We start from the raw sequence: 18,149 nt of genomic DNA on the forward strand, positions 1-18,149 counted from the left end.
GGTGTTTGGTTAGATTAAATAAATCTCACTAAACTTCCTAAACAATACAAAAAATCATCAAGTACAAAAAATATTAACGTTACGCGATAAACTATATTGGAACAAAACTTGGTTACTCTGCGTCGTTCGGAGAAGAATTTGTGGTGCAATTTTTTCGTGGATAGCATTAGAGTGCGAAAACCTAAAAAATCTGATGATGGTATGAACCAGCAAAAATCAAAATAAGCAATAATGAATTGTTGCAGTATTTTGTACGCATTTAATGTATCAAAAAGTCTTATACTTCAGAGATAGATTTCCAAACTAGTAATGTTCGTCCATCTATCAATGAAGATTGGCATCTATTAACATATTTTATTTAATTTATTTTTTCTCCCATGTTTCATCAGATCTATCGTTGGTCTATATTCAATAATAGTATATGTGTTGCAATATTTACGCAATTATACATATTCGAGGTCATTGTGTACGAAAACCGGCTTTAACGCATCATGAAATACGAAGAATTTTTTGCTGGCCTGGACAAGGGAGTTCGAATGGTGAATTTGTGGTAAACCTGCCCTACTCCACTATTCCTCCTACTTGGCTAAGATACTCTAATTACTGTTGTTAGTTCTGTCAGTATACTACTAACTTAAAGTGACCAAACGTCTGCGATTGAGTGAGATAGTCCCGGATTTTAAGGTTTTTTCTCGCATGGTAAAACGTTCTGTAAAGTGTCCCGCATTTACCAAAATTTTTATTTCAAGATAGCCAGATTGTACATTCACATTGTTCAAACCACTCATGAAAGCTTTGAGTTATGCTACCTAATCTCCGAACTAAGTGACAAATGTGTAGATTGAGCCAATTTATTTTGATTGTAACGGTGCCATTTTCGACATCAAATATGAGTCAGGTCATGAATTCTCACAAAAAAATTTCAGAATTGCCCAAGTTGTGTAAATATTTAGGAAACGTACATCGTTAATAGGTTTCTTGAGCGCGTTCTGCATTCGTCCTGAACACATCTGGTCACTTTATGCTAACTGCGTATTCAATTATACGGATGTTATTAAAAGAAACGCTACGCAAATTTTTAGTCTTCAACTGTTTTCTTACCTTTTCAATTGCTATTACAAAGTGTTCCATTTTGGAACTCTTGATGTTAAATACGATGTGCTAATTTCATCTCTGCGACGTGACACCTAATCTTATTCATCGAATGTAACTCTGAATCTGTTCACGTCTGTTCAACTATAGGGGCCCTTTCGTTCAATACTGGCCCGCACACAAATGAACCAAACATTTTGGGAGTCTAGTTTTTCTTTCTTTCCTAAAAATCGCTAAAAACAATTTCTTTTTGTCTTCTGAAGCATGCCACCCCCTTATTGCACATATGAATTATACCAATTGACGAACCGTTCCGATTGATTCGTCATAGTGTTAATATTCAATGTATGACCCCGACACCTAGTTGATCCAACTACTCGTAAAGATTTATCGCTGCCGCGTCGTGACTGCGTCTGTTCGATGTTGCCCCCGGCTATGGAAGCATCCGCCTTGTTCTGTCGTTAATCTACAAATCAATGATAATTGTTATGTGCAATAAATCAAACCTTTGCTAGTCACTTTCATCGCTCTTGCCAATTGTTTGTAGATTTCAATTGTCTGCAAATGAAGTTGACTTTTTCCAGGACGCGTTAGTGCATGTTCATGGTTATATCTGTAATGAATTGCTCTATTCTCACGTTTTTGAGTTCTAGAAAATTTCTGATTCACAGTAACAGCTTTTCCATAGGGAACAAATGTTTCGATCAGAACTTTGATTCATTCACTTTCGCTTATGCCTATCGAAAAGCTAAGTAAATGAAAGTATATGAAAGTTCGCATGCTATAACTCGTAAATCGATTACCGGAAGTTGATTTGATTTTCAATAAGACAATCATTTTTCACACCATTGATAACACTAGTTTACAAAATATGAATAAAAATCTGAACATCAGAGATTCGAGTGTGTATCTTCGTCGCGAGCGGTTGACTCTTGTAGAGCTCCCTTCGAGTCGGTTAATTTTCATTATTTTCGGCGCAGTTTACTGCCTCCCGGTTATCGAAAGTGTCAATAAGGGTGCAATTTAACGATTATACAAGGTGAAGTGGCTTATAAAAGCATTTTCGGCATATTTTTGAGTGACGCGAGTGGTGACAGATTGTGAAAATCGAATTCCGGTAAATGAAATTCCTCGCATTACGGGCCGTCGATTCCCGATGCAAGGACAATAAAAGTGCACAGAAAACAGCTAGAAACACAGTGTATATTCTAAAAATAGTGAAAAATGGGTTTTCAGAGAAAAAAATTCAATTCGAAAAGTGAACAAAGATACGGCAATAAGAAAAATTAGCCTATTCAAATAATTGGCGTTTCACCAGCGACTAGCGACTACCAGGTGTCGCCCCAAAATTCTTCGCCCGAAAAATAGGTGGCAAACCAGCCAGTCGGTCGTGCTTAGTTAATTTCGTCCGCGTCCCTTGTCACCTATTTTTTATTGGGTGTTTCATAGGCGTCATTCATCTTTGGAGCCGCCTTGGATATTCAACTGTTTTTTTTTGCTTTCTTATTTTTTTGCGAATGAGTAGAGGTTTTGATTCTTTAATATTCGGGATTGCAGATATTTTGTCGCTTGTAAATTTTTGGTGTTCGTTGATGTGATGGCACTGTAAGGGAACACGTATTTGCCGGTCGGCAAACTTTTCTTTGGACTGAGCAAACTAATTTCTATGTTTCTTTAGGGTTTGTTTTACCAACGGGGGAACTGATCCAAAGAGCATTCAATGTGCTTAGGGAAAACACATGGCCTTGTTTGAGTGGAATGATGACTTAAATCATGTATGAGGTTTGAGAATTGACAATTCGCGAGAGGAATCGGGGACCGGTAAGCAATTACCTTCAGTTATGTCAGCACGAAGAATAAGTGTTTTGCTGTCATGTTCATTGGTTAGCTTTCAATTCTATCTCATGCCTCCACGCGAGTCTAAGTTTATTAATGGCATTTGGTCCTTAGACCGGAGACGACTGGGTGCTATCAGCCTTCTGCCAATAGTAGCAGAATGAGAGGGTGCGAACAGATCTAGCGGAGAAAACAATACCGTAAAAATGAATAGTTGTTGGGAAATCAGCTCCAATAAGACTTTCATTTGACTAGTATCGATGATCGCGGGTCAATACGTACTGAAAATTCGCCGCGTCTGTTTTAATGAATTTAATTTCAAGTTCCGTTATTGGTGGCAAGCCCGTGCATCAGGTTAACGATCCTCTGTATTTCCCTTTAATGTTCGATATAATCGTTCGTATACGTGTATTTCGCAAACAATCCGATATTAGAAATAGGAAATACTTTCGTTGATTTATAACATCTCGAGCTATCATAACTCTTTGTGTGTATAACGTGTTATCACTCGGTAGTTTGCAACCCAAAAAATATATTGTGGAGAAGGTATAGCGAAATTAGTTTAAATAATGTCGCAATAAATAGTGATCCGGCCTATTATGCAGATAAGATTAGCTTTTCTAGGCAATACTCCCACGATCGGCTGTGTGGAGTTGAAATTACTTTTGTTTAGAAAACATAGGATACTCTCGGTAGCCGGCTACCCAGAGTTTAAAAAGAACCAAAAGCTAAACAAGATCTTTTTCGAGCGATCGTGTTCTCGAAAACTTACTAAACTACTACCTAATAAACTATGTACAGGTCGCATCGCTTGCATGGAGCGAATCCTAGAACACCAACTTCGCGACACCTATGGAAGAGTCTGATGAACCTTCTGTATAAGATTCCTCATTTTATTCAAACGATCGCCGGGTAAAATCAGCACCGACACGATAGAAATCACGAAAAAATTCGTCGCGTGATTGAATATTATTAAGAAATATAAGCAGTGCTCCTTATAGCCGGCTTTCCGGAGTTCAAGTTGCTTATTTTGCTAATCGTATTATTACAACAAATGATAAATTTCCCAAATTCTCAGCAGCCGGCTGCCCAGAGCAATTATTACATGATAACGCTATTGGCACACTTACTAACAACTCTCCCATTCCCGTGATACATGTGGAGATGCAGAGGATTCCTCGGTCTCTAGTAGCAACATGTATCGGACTAACATTCCTTCCTTTCCCAGAAGATCTGCATTCGGACGTGGCCGGCGTCGGTATTGATCAGCATGCAGGGATCAGAATAGATTGTACAATGTGGCTCATCATGTTATTCCCAAACATGTTGTTCCAATGAACATTTTGCAACCTAATTTGGTTCTGGTCAATAACGAAGTAGCAACTACGGGCGATCTCTTATGCTTATGCTTATGAATAAAAATCTGAACATCAATATTCGAACACCATTTCTAATGCAAAATTGCGTGCTGAATCCGAAAATGAGATCCAAAAAATTTACAGTACAACAGTTTTAGAGCTACAGTGAAAAAATGAACTTTACCTTTAAAATTAAAAGTACGTTCAGTAAAATCCAAATATCTTCGGTTGTAGTGCATCGATATGAAATATTATTATGTTGAATTAAAGGTAATTGTATGCACTATCGATCCTTAGAACATTTTGTTTTAAAGCGACCACTGGTTCTGACGTCATTTACCAATCTATTGAACATTTTCTTAATTTTTCGTAATTTTTTTAAAGAAAAATGAATGTTTGTGTGATCAATATTTTCGGTAAGATAAAGCAATCCTAAAAATTTTATTTTTATGGGATCTTGAAACCTGCTAATAACCAATGAAAATAAGCACTTGTTAGTTTGAATCCGATGAAAATTGCGAAAATCATTCAATTTTTTGTAAAATGCCAATTTTTGTGTTTCTCTGTGTCAACTTATTGAACCGTCTCGATTCCAATTTTTTCTAGCGCTTGTTTAATAATATGTATAGGATTTTCTGTCAGAATTCTGTTAAACAAGTAAATGGAAGAATTTTGAAAAAAATTAATGTGGGGTAATATTCGAACTCGTTTATCCAAATGATTAAAGTCTTCTGATAACAATTATTTCAGGCTCAATGAAATTATAAGTCATCGAATGATTGGTATGCAATACTGCGTGTAATATTTACAAGTGTATTACATAAAATAACACTCTTATGATACAAAATTCGTTGTAAACTAACCCCGCACACGTTATAAAATTCGTATTTTGAAACGCTAGCTGCTCAATTGGGTTTTGTACAATGTTAATACAAATTATACGAATCCGTAGAAATATGTGATACCACATACGTCAAGTGTTATAAAATTAATAATTTGCAAAACTTTTAATTTATGTTCCTTCCTAGAACAACCAGCAGTTCGTGTTTTGAAACTATGTAGGACATCGAACAAGACTTATTTTAGGTTTAAAATCTCAAAATCTGAACTTAACAATGATTTGAAGAACGTAGAATATTTTGTAATTGCACTTTGATGCTTTACGAAATATATTGTAGTATGTTGAAGTTTTGTGACCCAGTACAGTAAAGTCGGTATATAATGGAAGCCTATATGAATCCAATATAATTTCAAATTATGAACTTCTAGACATTTTTTATATTGTAACGACATATAATTAGCAAGGGACTGGAAGGTTAAGTATTTTTAAAATATTAAGAGCCATAGTACTCAAGGAAGAGCAAGGATTTGAAGTAAGAAAGTTTAGAAAAGCGTGGAGTAGGGTCAATGAACAAGCTTAGAGTTTCCCGGTTACTTAACTCTTTGTCTTCTGCAACGCAGGAGTCAGGATCTTTTGGCATTAAAATGCGAATCACCTGAGTCTGTGGCATGTCCGGACAAGCGTAAAGTCAATTTAATAACTTATGCTGTCGGAGCCGTAAAATAAATTGTTAGTAGAACAAAACGTGATGAAATAGTGAAGCTAGTGCCCGAATTTAGCATTTTACACAGTCATAAGCTTCCAATGTGTGTATCAAGGCATTGTGGAGCGTGCAGTTTACAATGTGTTTTGTACATATACGATTCTATAGATGTATATATTATGCGTATTTTTTAATGCCGAATTTTTCATGACATTACTCCACTGAGGCTGAAATTATTGTTATAAGAAGTCCTTAAACATTTGGATTAACGAGTTCGAATATTACCCCACATTAAATTCTTTCAAAATTCTTCCATTTACTTGTTTAACAGAAATAACAAAAAATGCCATTTTACAAAAAATTGAATAACTTTCGCATTTTTTATCAGATTTAAACTAACATTAATTTCATTGGTTATTAGCAGGCTTTAATTTCCCATAAAATATAATTTTTGGGATTGCTTTATCTTGCTGAAAATATTGACCACACGCTCATTTTTGTTCAAAAAACGACGAAAAATTAAGAAAAAGTTCGTATTTGTATTTGTTTATGTTTATTACCTTAACCAACAGGCCCCTTGGCCCCAAAGGTGGTTGCTTAAAATAATTACATTTTAAAATTGACAACATTTTCGCTTTTATCGCATTCCGTGTCCGGTTGAAGTCAAAGGCCGACGCCACACTGTTAAAAATTCGCTGGAGTCCGGTAACAGCGCTCTGGCAACCATAGTTGGTTCTCCTGAACGGAACTCGCAGAAGAGAGTTATTACGTAGAGCTCGAACGCGAGCTTGAAGATCCAGACGTCCGAGGATTGTAGGGCAATCCATTCTGGAAGAGAGTAAGTCCGAGACGAACAGGGCTCGAGAGCAGTCCCTCCGAATGCTGAGTGTATCGAGGTGTATTAGCTGGCAACGGTTTTCATAGCTCGGCAGCTGAAATCTGTTTCGCCATGGGAGATGCCGAAGGGCGAAGCGTATGAACCTGCGTTGGATAGCCTCGATTCTGTCAATCCCGTTCTGGTAGTACGGATTCCAAACAGCAGAACAATATTCTAACGTTGAGCGGACCAACGCGCAGTAAAGCGATTTAAGGCAATATACGTCCCTGAAGTTTTTCGCTATTCGGAAGATGAACCCACACTGTCGTGATCCACGATGTATGAAGTATGTGGTTTGAATGTTAGTGCCGAATCCATGATGACTCCGAGATCTTTGATGTGAGAGTGTCTTGGAATGCTCGAGCCGAAGAAATGGTAGTTAAACTGAGTCGAATGGCGTTTCCGCGTGAACGTAACGATTGAGCATTTGCTCAGGTTTAAAACCATTCTGTTTAGATCACACCACGTACTGAAGCTGTCTAGTTCCTTCTGAAGAAGCTCGGCATCGGTTTTATCCCGTATTTCTTGAAAAAATTTCATGTCGTCGGCGAAAGAAAGGTGGGGTCCTTGTAATGTGATATTGACGTCATTAAAGTAGAGAAGGAATATTACTGGACCGAGATGGCTTCCTTGTGGTATGCCGGATGTAGCGAAGAATGGTGCAGATAGACAGTCCTTAATGCTGATTTGGAGTTGCCTTCCATCGAGGTAGGAACGAAACCAGCGCAGAAGTTGTCCATGAATGCCGAGTTTGTCCAGCTTCGCTATTGCGATATCATGGTTGATTTTGTCGAAGGCCGCAGATAGATCCATGTAAATAGCATCGGTTTGCAATCCGTCAGCGAATCCATCCATTACATATGTTGTGTACGAGAGCAGGTTTGTCGTTTAGGCATGAAACCGTGTTGGTCATCTGCAATGTAGTGTTTGCAGTGAATGAAAATAGGATCTAACACAACCAGCTCGAACAGTTTTGATACAGCACTTAAACACGATATTCCTCGATAATTGTCAATGTTCGATTTGTTTTTTTTTATGAACTGTAAACATGTGCGCTGCTTTCCAAGTTCAATAGATTCGTAAATAACGTCAGAACCAGTAGTCGCACTAAAACAAAATGTTCTAATGATCGAAAGTTCATTCAGTTACCTTTAATTCATCATAATAATACTTCATATCGATGCACTACAACCGAATATATTTGGATTTTACTGAACGTACTTTTAATTTTAAAGGTAAAATTCATTTTTTCACTGTAACTCGAAAACTGTTCTTCTGTAAATTTTTTGGACCTCATTTTCGGATTCAGCACACGATTTTACATTGAAAATGACAATTAGCTTATTTAGTTCAAAAATGGTGTAAACTAGTGTAATTGGCTGGGATGTCTGTTATCTGTGGTCTGTTGGAATACGCATGCTCGTTTTCGGGAGAGTCGCCGTAAATTGTACATGACCTGCTTATCTATACGATTTTGACCCTTATTATTTCAAAATTTCTTAACTTCTAAAGGTGCATATTTACCCCTGATTTTAGACAAACTATTCTGAAAACGTACACTGTTTAAATGATTGATTCGGGTGTGGTAAATTACTGGTAATTAAACAAATATTTGAACGAACTTCTGCAACTGCATTTATAGAGTTCTCTCATAAATACACCTCGTCATATTCGGCAAACAAAGTGTCAAACAGGTTGTGAATAATGCAAAAACGTGCTTTCGTGATATTCTTAAATACTTGAAATAATTTATGTGGCCGTGGGTGGACTTTCCTGTGAATAGTTGCTTTCCCAGAACAAAATAAATTTTCAATGACGGAGTGCGTCGCTAACTTCTACATTACCTTAAAACTGTACGTGCCTAATGCCCGTCTATCTTTACCACAGACTCACCATCATTGGATGTCCTCACCGTGAAATCGGTAGACCTATGTATAGAGGAAAATGGAAAACTTCATCACACCCGACGGTTCGAACTGATGAACAGGGATGGACTATCTGGACCGCTGGCTCGGCTGGTAGTTCGGAGAGGTCAAGTGTTTCGTCTCCGATTGCACTGCGATCGGCCGCTGGATCGAAGTCGTGATGCCGTCAGTTTGATTTTCAGCGTGGACGAGGAGGAGAGGCCAACGCATGGACACGGCACATTGGTGGGTGTGGCTTTGCAGGATTATCGCTATCTCATTGAAGATCCACTGGAATGGGGAGCAGCTATTGACTTTGTGAGTGGTGATTTGCTGGAGATATTGGTAAAGCCAGCTGTAACAGCTCCCGTCACAAAGTGGAAGTTGGACATCGACACGAAGCTTCTGAGCGAAGGTTTCGGAAAAAGTTACTCACTGCCTCAACCGTTCTATTTGTTATTCAACCCGTGGTGTAAGGATGATCAGGTCTACATGGAAGGTATGCCGGGCATGCCGTTTTCCCTTTTAATTATTGTATTGATTAAAAACTTTTTCTTTTAGACAAAGCATTACGGGACGAATGTGTCAAGAACGACACAACACTGATTTGGAGAGGTTCCTACAATCGTCTCAGGCCTTCAGTTTGGAAGTTTGGTCAGTTCGAGAAACATGTACTGGATTGCTCTCTATTGCTAATCGCCAAAGTGGGAAGGGTATCCGCTACTCACCGGGGAGATCCGATAAGAGTTTGTCGCGCCATTTCGGCAGCTGTAAATTCACCGGATGACGATGGTGCATTGCTGGGTAATTGGAGCGGTGATTTTTCGGGAGGTACAGCTCCAACAAAATGGGTCGGCTCCGTGGAGATAATGCAGCAGTACTACAAAAAACAGAAACCGGTAAAGTTCGGCCAATGTTGGGTGTTTTCGGGTGTTGTTTCTACTAGTGAGTATGCCGATGTTGCAATAGCTGGTAGGTAGAATAAACTAACGTATTCTTTTCAGTCGCTAGAGCAATCGGTATCCCTTCGCGAGTGATCACGAACTATTCATCGGCTCACGATACACAAGCCTCCCTTACCGTTGACTACTTCGTTGATCACAACGGGAAAGTTATGGAAGAGCTGAACTCGGATTCCATCTGGAACTACCATGTATGGAATGAAGTTTGGATGCAACGTCCTGATTTGGGCATCGGCTCGGACGGGGATTATGGGGGATGGCAAGCGATCGATGCAACTCCCCAGGAAACGTCAGACGGCATGTTCCGATGCGGGCCCGCTTCTGTTATGGCCGTTAAACTTGGGGAAGTTGCGAAACCATACGATAACAATTTCTTGTTTGCTGAAGTCAATGCCGACAAAGTATTCTGGCGATACACTGGCCCTGCTCATCCGTTGAAGATGCTTCGCAAGGATATGTATGGAATCGGGCACTTCATCAGTACGAAAGCCGTTGGGAAGTGGGAGCGAGAAGATATCACAGGCAGTTATAAATTTGCTGAAAAATCCCAGGAAGAAAGAGATACCATGATGAAGGCGTTGAAACAAGCCAACAGTGCTTTTAGCAGATACTATTTGAACGAGGATTTCAACGAGGTGTACTTCAATTTTGAACTACGAGATGATATAAAAATTGGTGAACCTTTCTCGGTGGTAAGTTTTCTTAGGATTTTGTAAAAATAACAGCAGTGCATACTTACAATTATCTCAGATTCTGCAAATTAGAAACCGATCGTCGGAAAGAACTCATCGAGTCAATGGCTCACTGAATGTTGACACCGTTCTTTACACTGGCAAACAGCGCGAAACAGTCCTGGTTGAACCCTTTAGTATAGAAGTGGAACCCAACTCGGAAGAATTGGTCAAAGCTGACGTTAGTTTTGATGAGTACTACAAAAAGTTGCGTGATCAAGCCGCTTTCAACATATCCTGTTTAGCCACTGTTGAGGATACCGACTATGAGTTCTTCGCCCAGGACGATTTCCGCGTTCGAAAACCTGACATAAAGATTAAGCTATCAGACACTGCCATCTCTCAAAGTCCTGTCGATGTAACAATTTCGTTGCTGAATCCACTTCCAATTTCGCTGCGTAAGGGAATCTTCCATGTGGAAGGATCGGGAATAGACAAACCACTTATTTTCAAGGTAATAACCAAACACGTCTACAGCTATTAAGCTGTCCGTTTTTATTGATCAACTTTTTTCTAGCACTCGGAAGTTGGCGTAGATGAAGTCATAAGTAACACGTTTAGTTTGACGCCTCCGTTTGTTGGTCGGGCGACGCTTGCTGCTAAATTTACATCCAAAGAACTGGACGACGTTGACGGATTTCTCGCTTTTGAAGTGATGCCACGGCCGGAGGATATACTCATGGATAGCAGGGAAAACGAAATCATCGCACGAACAGATGTTCTTGATTAATCTAGCCGGAATAAGGAAATATGATTTTTGATCGATTGATTCTAAGTGTGTTCCTGTTCATCTAATTTGATCATTGCAGGTATTAATGTTCAATACCTGACGTTTTATAATAATAATTGTTTAAGTTTTTTTGTTTGTTTTTGTTTTAATTGTTTAACCTTTAGGACAATAGCTATATCACAATTTGTGGTTTCAAATAATATTTATTGATTACTCATACAACATTGAAGCACATTACATTTAAAAATATCACGTTTTCAAGCTCCTTCTAAATTTCGATTCTGGCTCGGTTTCTAGAAAGTAAGTACCTTGTGCATCCATCGGTGTTCCTTCCCCCATCGGAATCGCTCCAGAGCGGCAGTTATTTCTTTTGTACTCTTTCACATTGCCACAAGGAAACGCCATGAATGCATTCCTATTGACGATCGATTCCGCGTAGTATTCGTATGATCGACCATGGCTACACGCACCGGTAATGTCATTCATCCCTCCGCATCCGGGTTGATGGGCTCGTCCTCCATTGGGGTAAAAATCAACATGACCGAGATTTTCGTCATGACCTAGCATGCCAGCGCAGGTGTGAATAACATCGACGAAGCGTGCATCGCTAGGATCCAGTAGTTTGTCCGGTTGCTGATCTTGGAAACCGGGAAGTGCTGGATCGAGTCCCGTTACCCGAGAAACCTTGCCCGACCGAACGAAGCTTCCAGCAAATCCTGACGTGTGGGCTCCTAAACTGTGACCTATGATGTGTACGGAGTTAAGGTCAGTTCCCGTTTCAGCAACCATTCGACCAACCAGGGCCCCAACGTGTCGACCTACGTCTCGTGTGGCAAAGGCTGATTTGTAGTAGAGTGTTTCATCCGCTAGAGGACTCCAGTCGACCACTGAAAAAATAAATCTAAATCGTTCTCCCTACAATGGTCATGATTCTTTTTCCGTTCAATAAGTGGTGAAAAAGTTACCGAGAACATTCATATCATGTCGCATTAGATACGCATCCTTGATTTCCTGACTGAAGGGACTATTGATGGAATTTTTCCAACCATGGATGACAAACTTGGTTGATAGGCTTGGATCGTAGGATGAGTCAAGCTTCAGTGGAACTGCGGGATCGTTTATGAATTTGAACGATTTTGGATTACGTCTTGAGTTCCTGAAAATTTATAGACATTACAACATTGTATATAGGCGCCTATTGTCTGACGTTTTAACAATTTCAAAGATTATTTTAGTCTATTGGTGTAAAAGTTTTGTTAAAAAACCGTTGATTGGTTTTCGGTATCGATGTCCCTAATGAAATACAGAATAAAAGATAGACATTTGAATGAATTAAACAGCGGCAATTAGGAATAAGTCACCCTAGTTTCAGGACTTGAACCTGCAACCAATGATATATTTCTGATCTCTTGCCCAGACACAGAATCTGCTGGAAACGAGCCATCATTCAACTTCTTGAGCTTGAGCTTGTGCGACCACCCCTGCTGGCTGCTCTCCGTTATCGATCTGGACTAGCTGAAATTGCACATAGAATAAGTAGATAATTATGCTTGGGAATAGCGAAACATCTTTCAATGAGCAGCAACTCCTGATAAGTATTGATCAATACCGACGCCGGCCAGGCCCGAACGTAGATCGCGGACGGAAAGGGAAGGAATGTTAGTTCGATACTTGCTTTAGCTAGAGGCCGTATATACTACCGCGCACTCCACAAGTATCACAGGAGGAGGATATTTTTGTTAGTAAGAGTATAGAAGTTGGATCACTTCTTCTTTACCGACGCCAGAGAGGTGACTTCACTATCTGGACTAGATATCGATCCACCAAACTCATAGACCGGGGACCAACGACTTTACTTCCCTTCCGAAGGAAGACGTGACAACATATTTTTTCACCTCAGAAAAATCTCAACGACCTCGGCTGGAATTGAACCCAGGCAAATTGGAATGAGTGGCGGTCACGCTTACCACTCAACCACCGGCGCCGTCGAACCATCATTCAACTTCTACAGTTGACTTTTACTTATTTAAAGCATGGACCATTTACTCGATTTAAAAATGTTTAAAAATGTTGGTAATGTCCAACGGAATAATAAATTGAAATATGAAATGTAAAAAAATATAAATAAAATGAAATATAAAATTAAAAAATAAAAGAATTAAATGGGACACAGTCCTTCTTGTGTAAACTGTTTGGACGCCAATTTAGTGGTAGTTTGGATATACGTCTAATAGCAAGTTGGTGTCAGTTATTGACGAGTAGAACACGAAACATTTAAATCGGACGCCCAAAGAGTCCTAAATTTTGTACCTCACAGCAATAGTCGGTCTAATAATCCTTCGTTTTCTTCCTGCGATCTACGTTCGGACCTGGCCGGCGCAAGTATTGATCAATAAACAACTTACCAGGAGCTGTGCATTGAAGGATGGTTTTTTACACTCAGGCATTATCATTTATTGGTTCTCTGTGCAATATCAGCTAGTCCCGATCAATAACGGTGTAGCAACCAGGGGTGGTCGCATAGGCTCAAGCTCAAGTTCAAAAACTTATGTACATTTTTAATGATGTTTGAACGCGTTTCAAAAACGTATATAAAAGTTTTCAGCCGGAAAAATCCTAAAACAGGATCTTTATCCAATGTGATGAAATTGGTAAAGCATTTTCAGAATCAACGAAGTCAATCTCTGCGCCTATTCTGGCCAATTCCTTCGCCCATTCATTTCCAGTAACGCTGAGATGTCCTGGCACCCAGACGAGGTTAATAGTATTGTTAATGCTGACTTGTTCAATTTTAGCGACACACTCTGACTCGTATGGGCAAGAAGCAAGCAACAGCATCTTATCTCGAACATGAATCAGGAATCAGAATATATTGGCTCAAAACTCCACGGTTTCCAAGGTCTCCACGCGCAATGACTATCGGACAACCATTAAAATTAGTTAAGTTATTCAACCATTAAAATTAAGTTGTTATTTTTATAGTTTACATCGTATAAATATATAAAAGACCCAAGGCTCCGTTTAACTAGCGCATTGAACCGAGTAAAAAAAAGGATTATATAATTGAAAAATGAAAAAAGTTCGATACAAGATTAAACACCAAAACTTTCCAAAAATAGGTACTTGATAGTGATATATTCAAAACGCGGATACAATGCCAGATATTTAAACTGCTCTCTGTACTCTGTAGTTTACATACCAGACATCCCACTCAAGTTGCTGTGAACGATGTAGGTGAGATGATGGGCTTTGTATTCACGCCATTTTTATTAACAGTTAATTTCCGTATTAAAAGCATTGTTCGTCCGGAATAACGTGATATTTTTAGCAATCGTACAATAAACAATGAAACTATCCGTCTAAAAGTAAACAGGGCGAATTAAATAAACTGGTGTATTATTAAATTGGCTGGAATGGAGAAACGTACACAGTAGCAATAGGACTAACGGTCGTGATTTTTCCCCAATTGCTGCTAAACCACACAATATTCAATCTATCATACACACCAAAAAAAAATTTGAATTTTATCGTTGACGTAATTGCAAATATAACACAATTTAACAACCCGTAATTCACTAAATGACGAAACGTAGCCGTGTTCCGTTTAATTTTACATGAAATATTTGTTTTACACGCGCAATGCCATAAAATTACACTTACTACCATCTAGAACAAACGCTATACTACCGCTCTACGCATAATTGTCCCATGTGTATGGGAAATCCCATACCACATGGGACAGTTATGCGTACAGCGGCAGTATATCTGCAGTAAAATTAAGTGATTTACGAAATTCAATGTCATGTAAAATTAAAATCAAACGTAAAACGAAGTCATTTTTGATGCTCGTATATGTCAGGGTTATGAAACGTAAATTTACACGATTTTTTTCTAGGTGTGTATATCAATGTCAATATTTGCTTACAAGTTTCACTCTCAGGTTACCTTCACACGATGAACTTAAGTTGCAATCAGCACCAGCATTTTAGTCGCTTTCTATGGTTACCATTTAATGTCCATGAAGGTTTGACATTGTTGTGATGACACTGCAAACAGGCATCAATAGACAATCACAGAGAGTGGCTAAAATGTTGCTTTTGGTTGAATCCATAATTTCAGTATGTGATACTATCTCTTTCTTTTTTCGTTAGTCGTGGAATAAAAGAAAGAGATGATCAGAATTAGGGAACCAAAGAGAAAAAATGGTGAAATTTATTAAATCGACTCAAGAGCACTTTTTAATCCTTATCTATACACTCAACATGAGTGCTTTCGGAATTGCACTCTGATCCTTTGCTGTCTGTACGACGCGTTAGGTGCAGCAACTTTAATTTAAACTGTTTCTAAAAGTATGGCAAGTCAAACCTTCAATCAAACCGAATTCTTCAAGAAACCAATCATCTCTTCCAATCCTGAGGATGGTTGTGAAAAAAAGTTTATTTATTTGTTCTATAAATTGACGAATAGACTAAGAAAGTGCCACTTAAAGCGTGTAATAATTTCAGACTATAATAGCATCGAATAAGTTTAAAGGTTTTTACGAACAATTTAATAAAAAGTATGTCTTTTCGTGCGAACCTAAAGGGGAAAATGCACCGGAAATGCATTATTTAAATGTTTATAAGTTTATTTTGCTGTTTGTGCAAACTGGAGTTTGAGAATGTTAGAAACACAACTTGATTACATCTAAGTCATCATAGTGAATTCAAGTGTCAAAAGGAAAAGCTGACCACATCTGCTGGTAAAAGTTTTGCAAAAGTTTCACAGGATCCGGATTAATTGCAGTAATTTAAAAAGCGGAGAAATCCAATTCTTCTCTTCGGCGAAGGAGAAGAAAGTGTGATGCTGTCTCTTCCATGTTCGGGGGCAAGTGATGCTGAAATTATTGAGCGCATCAATATTTATAGCTTCAAGTTATGTTATTTTTTTGCAAACTGTTTGATAGGGGAATGTTAATATTCTGTGAAATTCGCAATTTTGAAAACAAAATAATTACGTGATAACGTAAATAATTGCAATATTTTATATTCAAACGCTCTCGAAAACTTAAGCTTTCATAATGTATCATTTACTATTTTGTTGGAATATTTTGTAATAAAGTATAAAACCGTACTAGTTACCAAATATTTTCTCTTGCGCATTTAGCAAACATGAAAACCTGGCTAAATAAATTGGCACAATTCCAAAATTGCACTGTTTCAAATTATTTCCATGAACATAAATTCTTCAGAAGTACTACATACTGGACCAATTCCAAATTCTTAGGTGTTTCCTTTAGTAGATTAAATCGGTACTTCTCAAACTTGTTCGTAGCACGGGCCCCTTCGAAACCATCATGGGTTGATGTGGACCACCACTTAAAATTTATTCTTCTTTATTCGCGGTATTCTTCTTCGCGGACACCCAGAAACTATTTCACGGTCCCTAGGGGTCCGCGGACCCCAGGTTGAGAAACACTCGATAAAATCATTGAAATATATATTTTGCATTGCTCAAAAGCACATGAATTACAAAATATTGTCGGTTCTCACGGTAAAGATGGATAAGTGCGTCTATGCCAGAAGACATGCTGGGAACTCGAGTGATTCGTAGTTATGCTGCTTAAGCTCGACCCTCATCAGCAGAAGACAAAAGTTAAGCCCGTAAGATATTAAGCCTGTTCTAATGACCCTGCCACTTCTAGTTTTCCTATCTGTATACCTCACATCCTTGCTCTCACTTGAGTACTATGGCTCTAATTTTCATAACTTTTCCCACCCAGTAATCTTTAGCTAATTGAATATCGTTAATATGTAAAAAATTACAAAATGAATTTTGTTGTTGTTAAGCATACTACGAAAACTAGCAGCTTCATTTATCCAAAAATATGATTTGCTTAATCTAGGTAATATCATGAAGTTCCAGCGGTTTTGCAAGATTGTAAGAGATGTCCTTGCAGTGCACAGTGCATTCAAATAGGCAAAAATATAATCGAAATTGTTTTGACCATGACAAAATGATTTTCGAGCCATAGTGTCTTCAGCAAAGTTTGTCTATAAAATAATCTCCATTTTATCCCTGACTCATTTCGTTCAAATTGCATCTCACCGATTGTTTATAAACCAAATTAAGGCAAAGATATGAATGAATGTTAATAATTGATGCTTAATTTGTATGGAAAATTTTCCATGCACGATTATGACACGCCATGCCTGGCATTGGAAAATACACAATTTTTGCAAGTTTATTTCTATTCACCACATTCATTCGAATCTATAAAGCCTTCGCTATCATTGTAGAGAAATCAGTATATTTTCGCATACACCACATCCAAAATCCGACGAGTAAGTTTCTATTACTTTTTGGTAAGATTCTATTATCATTTTGGTAATAGACCAATGAATTGCGCATTAACCCATATTACGACAAAGATACTAAACGGTGGAATGGCGAACTTCGGTAGCTGTACATATATGTGTCAACCTCGGCTCTGTTCGGATGTGGGTTAATTCGGTTGATTTCTGTGATTGTATTGGTACCGAGCCAAACCAGTCGAAATTTTGGCAGGTTTCTGCCGAAATACAGACGGGAACCAACTGAATATCCCGATTTTTCTTGGTGTGTGTTGAATTGCACAAAATCGATGCGATTCTTTGTACCGACCTTTCGCTTTGGGTTCCAGATGTCTGGTTCCGTTTTATGCCCAGATTCCAAATCCGCGATAGATCACGGATCCAGACTAGTACATGGATCTGAATTAGTTTTGTCGGGATCAGGACCAGTTCCTGGACATAACCCATCCCTTACTAGGTTCATACCTAACCTAGGCCCAGATTTGGACTTAGGTCCAGACAAGTGTCTGGATTCGGACCCTCGGTTCAGATACGTTGGTCCAAATCGTAGGTCTAGCTTCCCGTACAGGACGAAAAGGACTGTTTATATTTTGTGCTCTCGCTACCTCATTGTTTATGTAAGGAAGGAATGGATGAAACGCGAAGAATCTCACATTCTACATAATTGCGACACAGAGAGAGTTTGAATGTGTTGATATTGTAGTTTAGGGATTTTTTCTTTGTGCCTTTTTAGTATTAAACGTCTTGCTATTAGAGCTTTTTATTCTTATTGTCATAAAGGTA

The 18,149-nt window shown here is 38.5% G+C and overlaps 2 protein-coding genes across 6 annotated transcripts in view; one reads left to right on the forward strand and one right to left on the reverse strand.

The window, feature by feature from the left end:
- LOC131685824 (annulin-like) overlaps nucleotides 1-11,176 on the forward strand; it is a 63,800-nt gene extending 52,624 nt beyond the window's left edge. For 3 of the 5 annotated variants that reach the window (XM_058969787.1, XM_058969789.1, XM_058969788.1), the window contains exons 3-7: nucleotides 8,595-9,110; nucleotides 9,173-9,556; nucleotides 9,616-10,265; nucleotides 10,324-10,758; nucleotides 10,822-11,176. In XM_058969787.1, the coding sequence (XP_058825770.1) occupies nucleotides 8,595-9,110; nucleotides 9,173-9,556; nucleotides 9,616-10,265; nucleotides 10,324-10,758; nucleotides 10,822-11,034 (2,198 nt within the window). In that variant the 3' untranslated portion in view covers nucleotides 11,035-11,176. The remainder of the gene's footprint in view (nucleotides 1-8,594; nucleotides 9,111-9,172; nucleotides 9,557-9,615; nucleotides 10,266-10,323; nucleotides 10,759-10,821) is intronic. The other 2 variants (XM_058969791.1, XM_058969790.1) reach the window with 1 other exon arrangement.
- Nucleotides 11,177-11,283: 107 nt separating this feature from the next.
- On the reverse strand, nucleotides 11,284-12,478 carry LOC131679492 (pancreatic lipase-related protein 2-like). The gene is made up of 3 exons (XM_058960228.1): nucleotides 12,396-12,478; nucleotides 12,000-12,190; nucleotides 11,284-11,921 (listed from the first exon to the last, which is right to left on the reverse strand). Exons 1-3 carry the CDS (start codon nucleotides 12,476-12,478, stop codon nucleotides 11,284-11,286), a joined length of 912 nt encoding a protein of 303 aa, XP_058816211.1.
- Nucleotides 12,479-18,149: the final 5,671 nt, after the last annotated feature.

The sequence above is a fragment of the Topomyia yanbarensis genome, chromosome 2 (genome assembly GCF_030247195.1).
Source record: "Topomyia yanbarensis strain Yona2022 chromosome 2, ASM3024719v1, whole genome shotgun sequence".
Classification (NCBI taxonomy): Eukaryota; Metazoa; Arthropoda; class Insecta; order Diptera; family Culicidae; genus Topomyia; species Topomyia yanbarensis.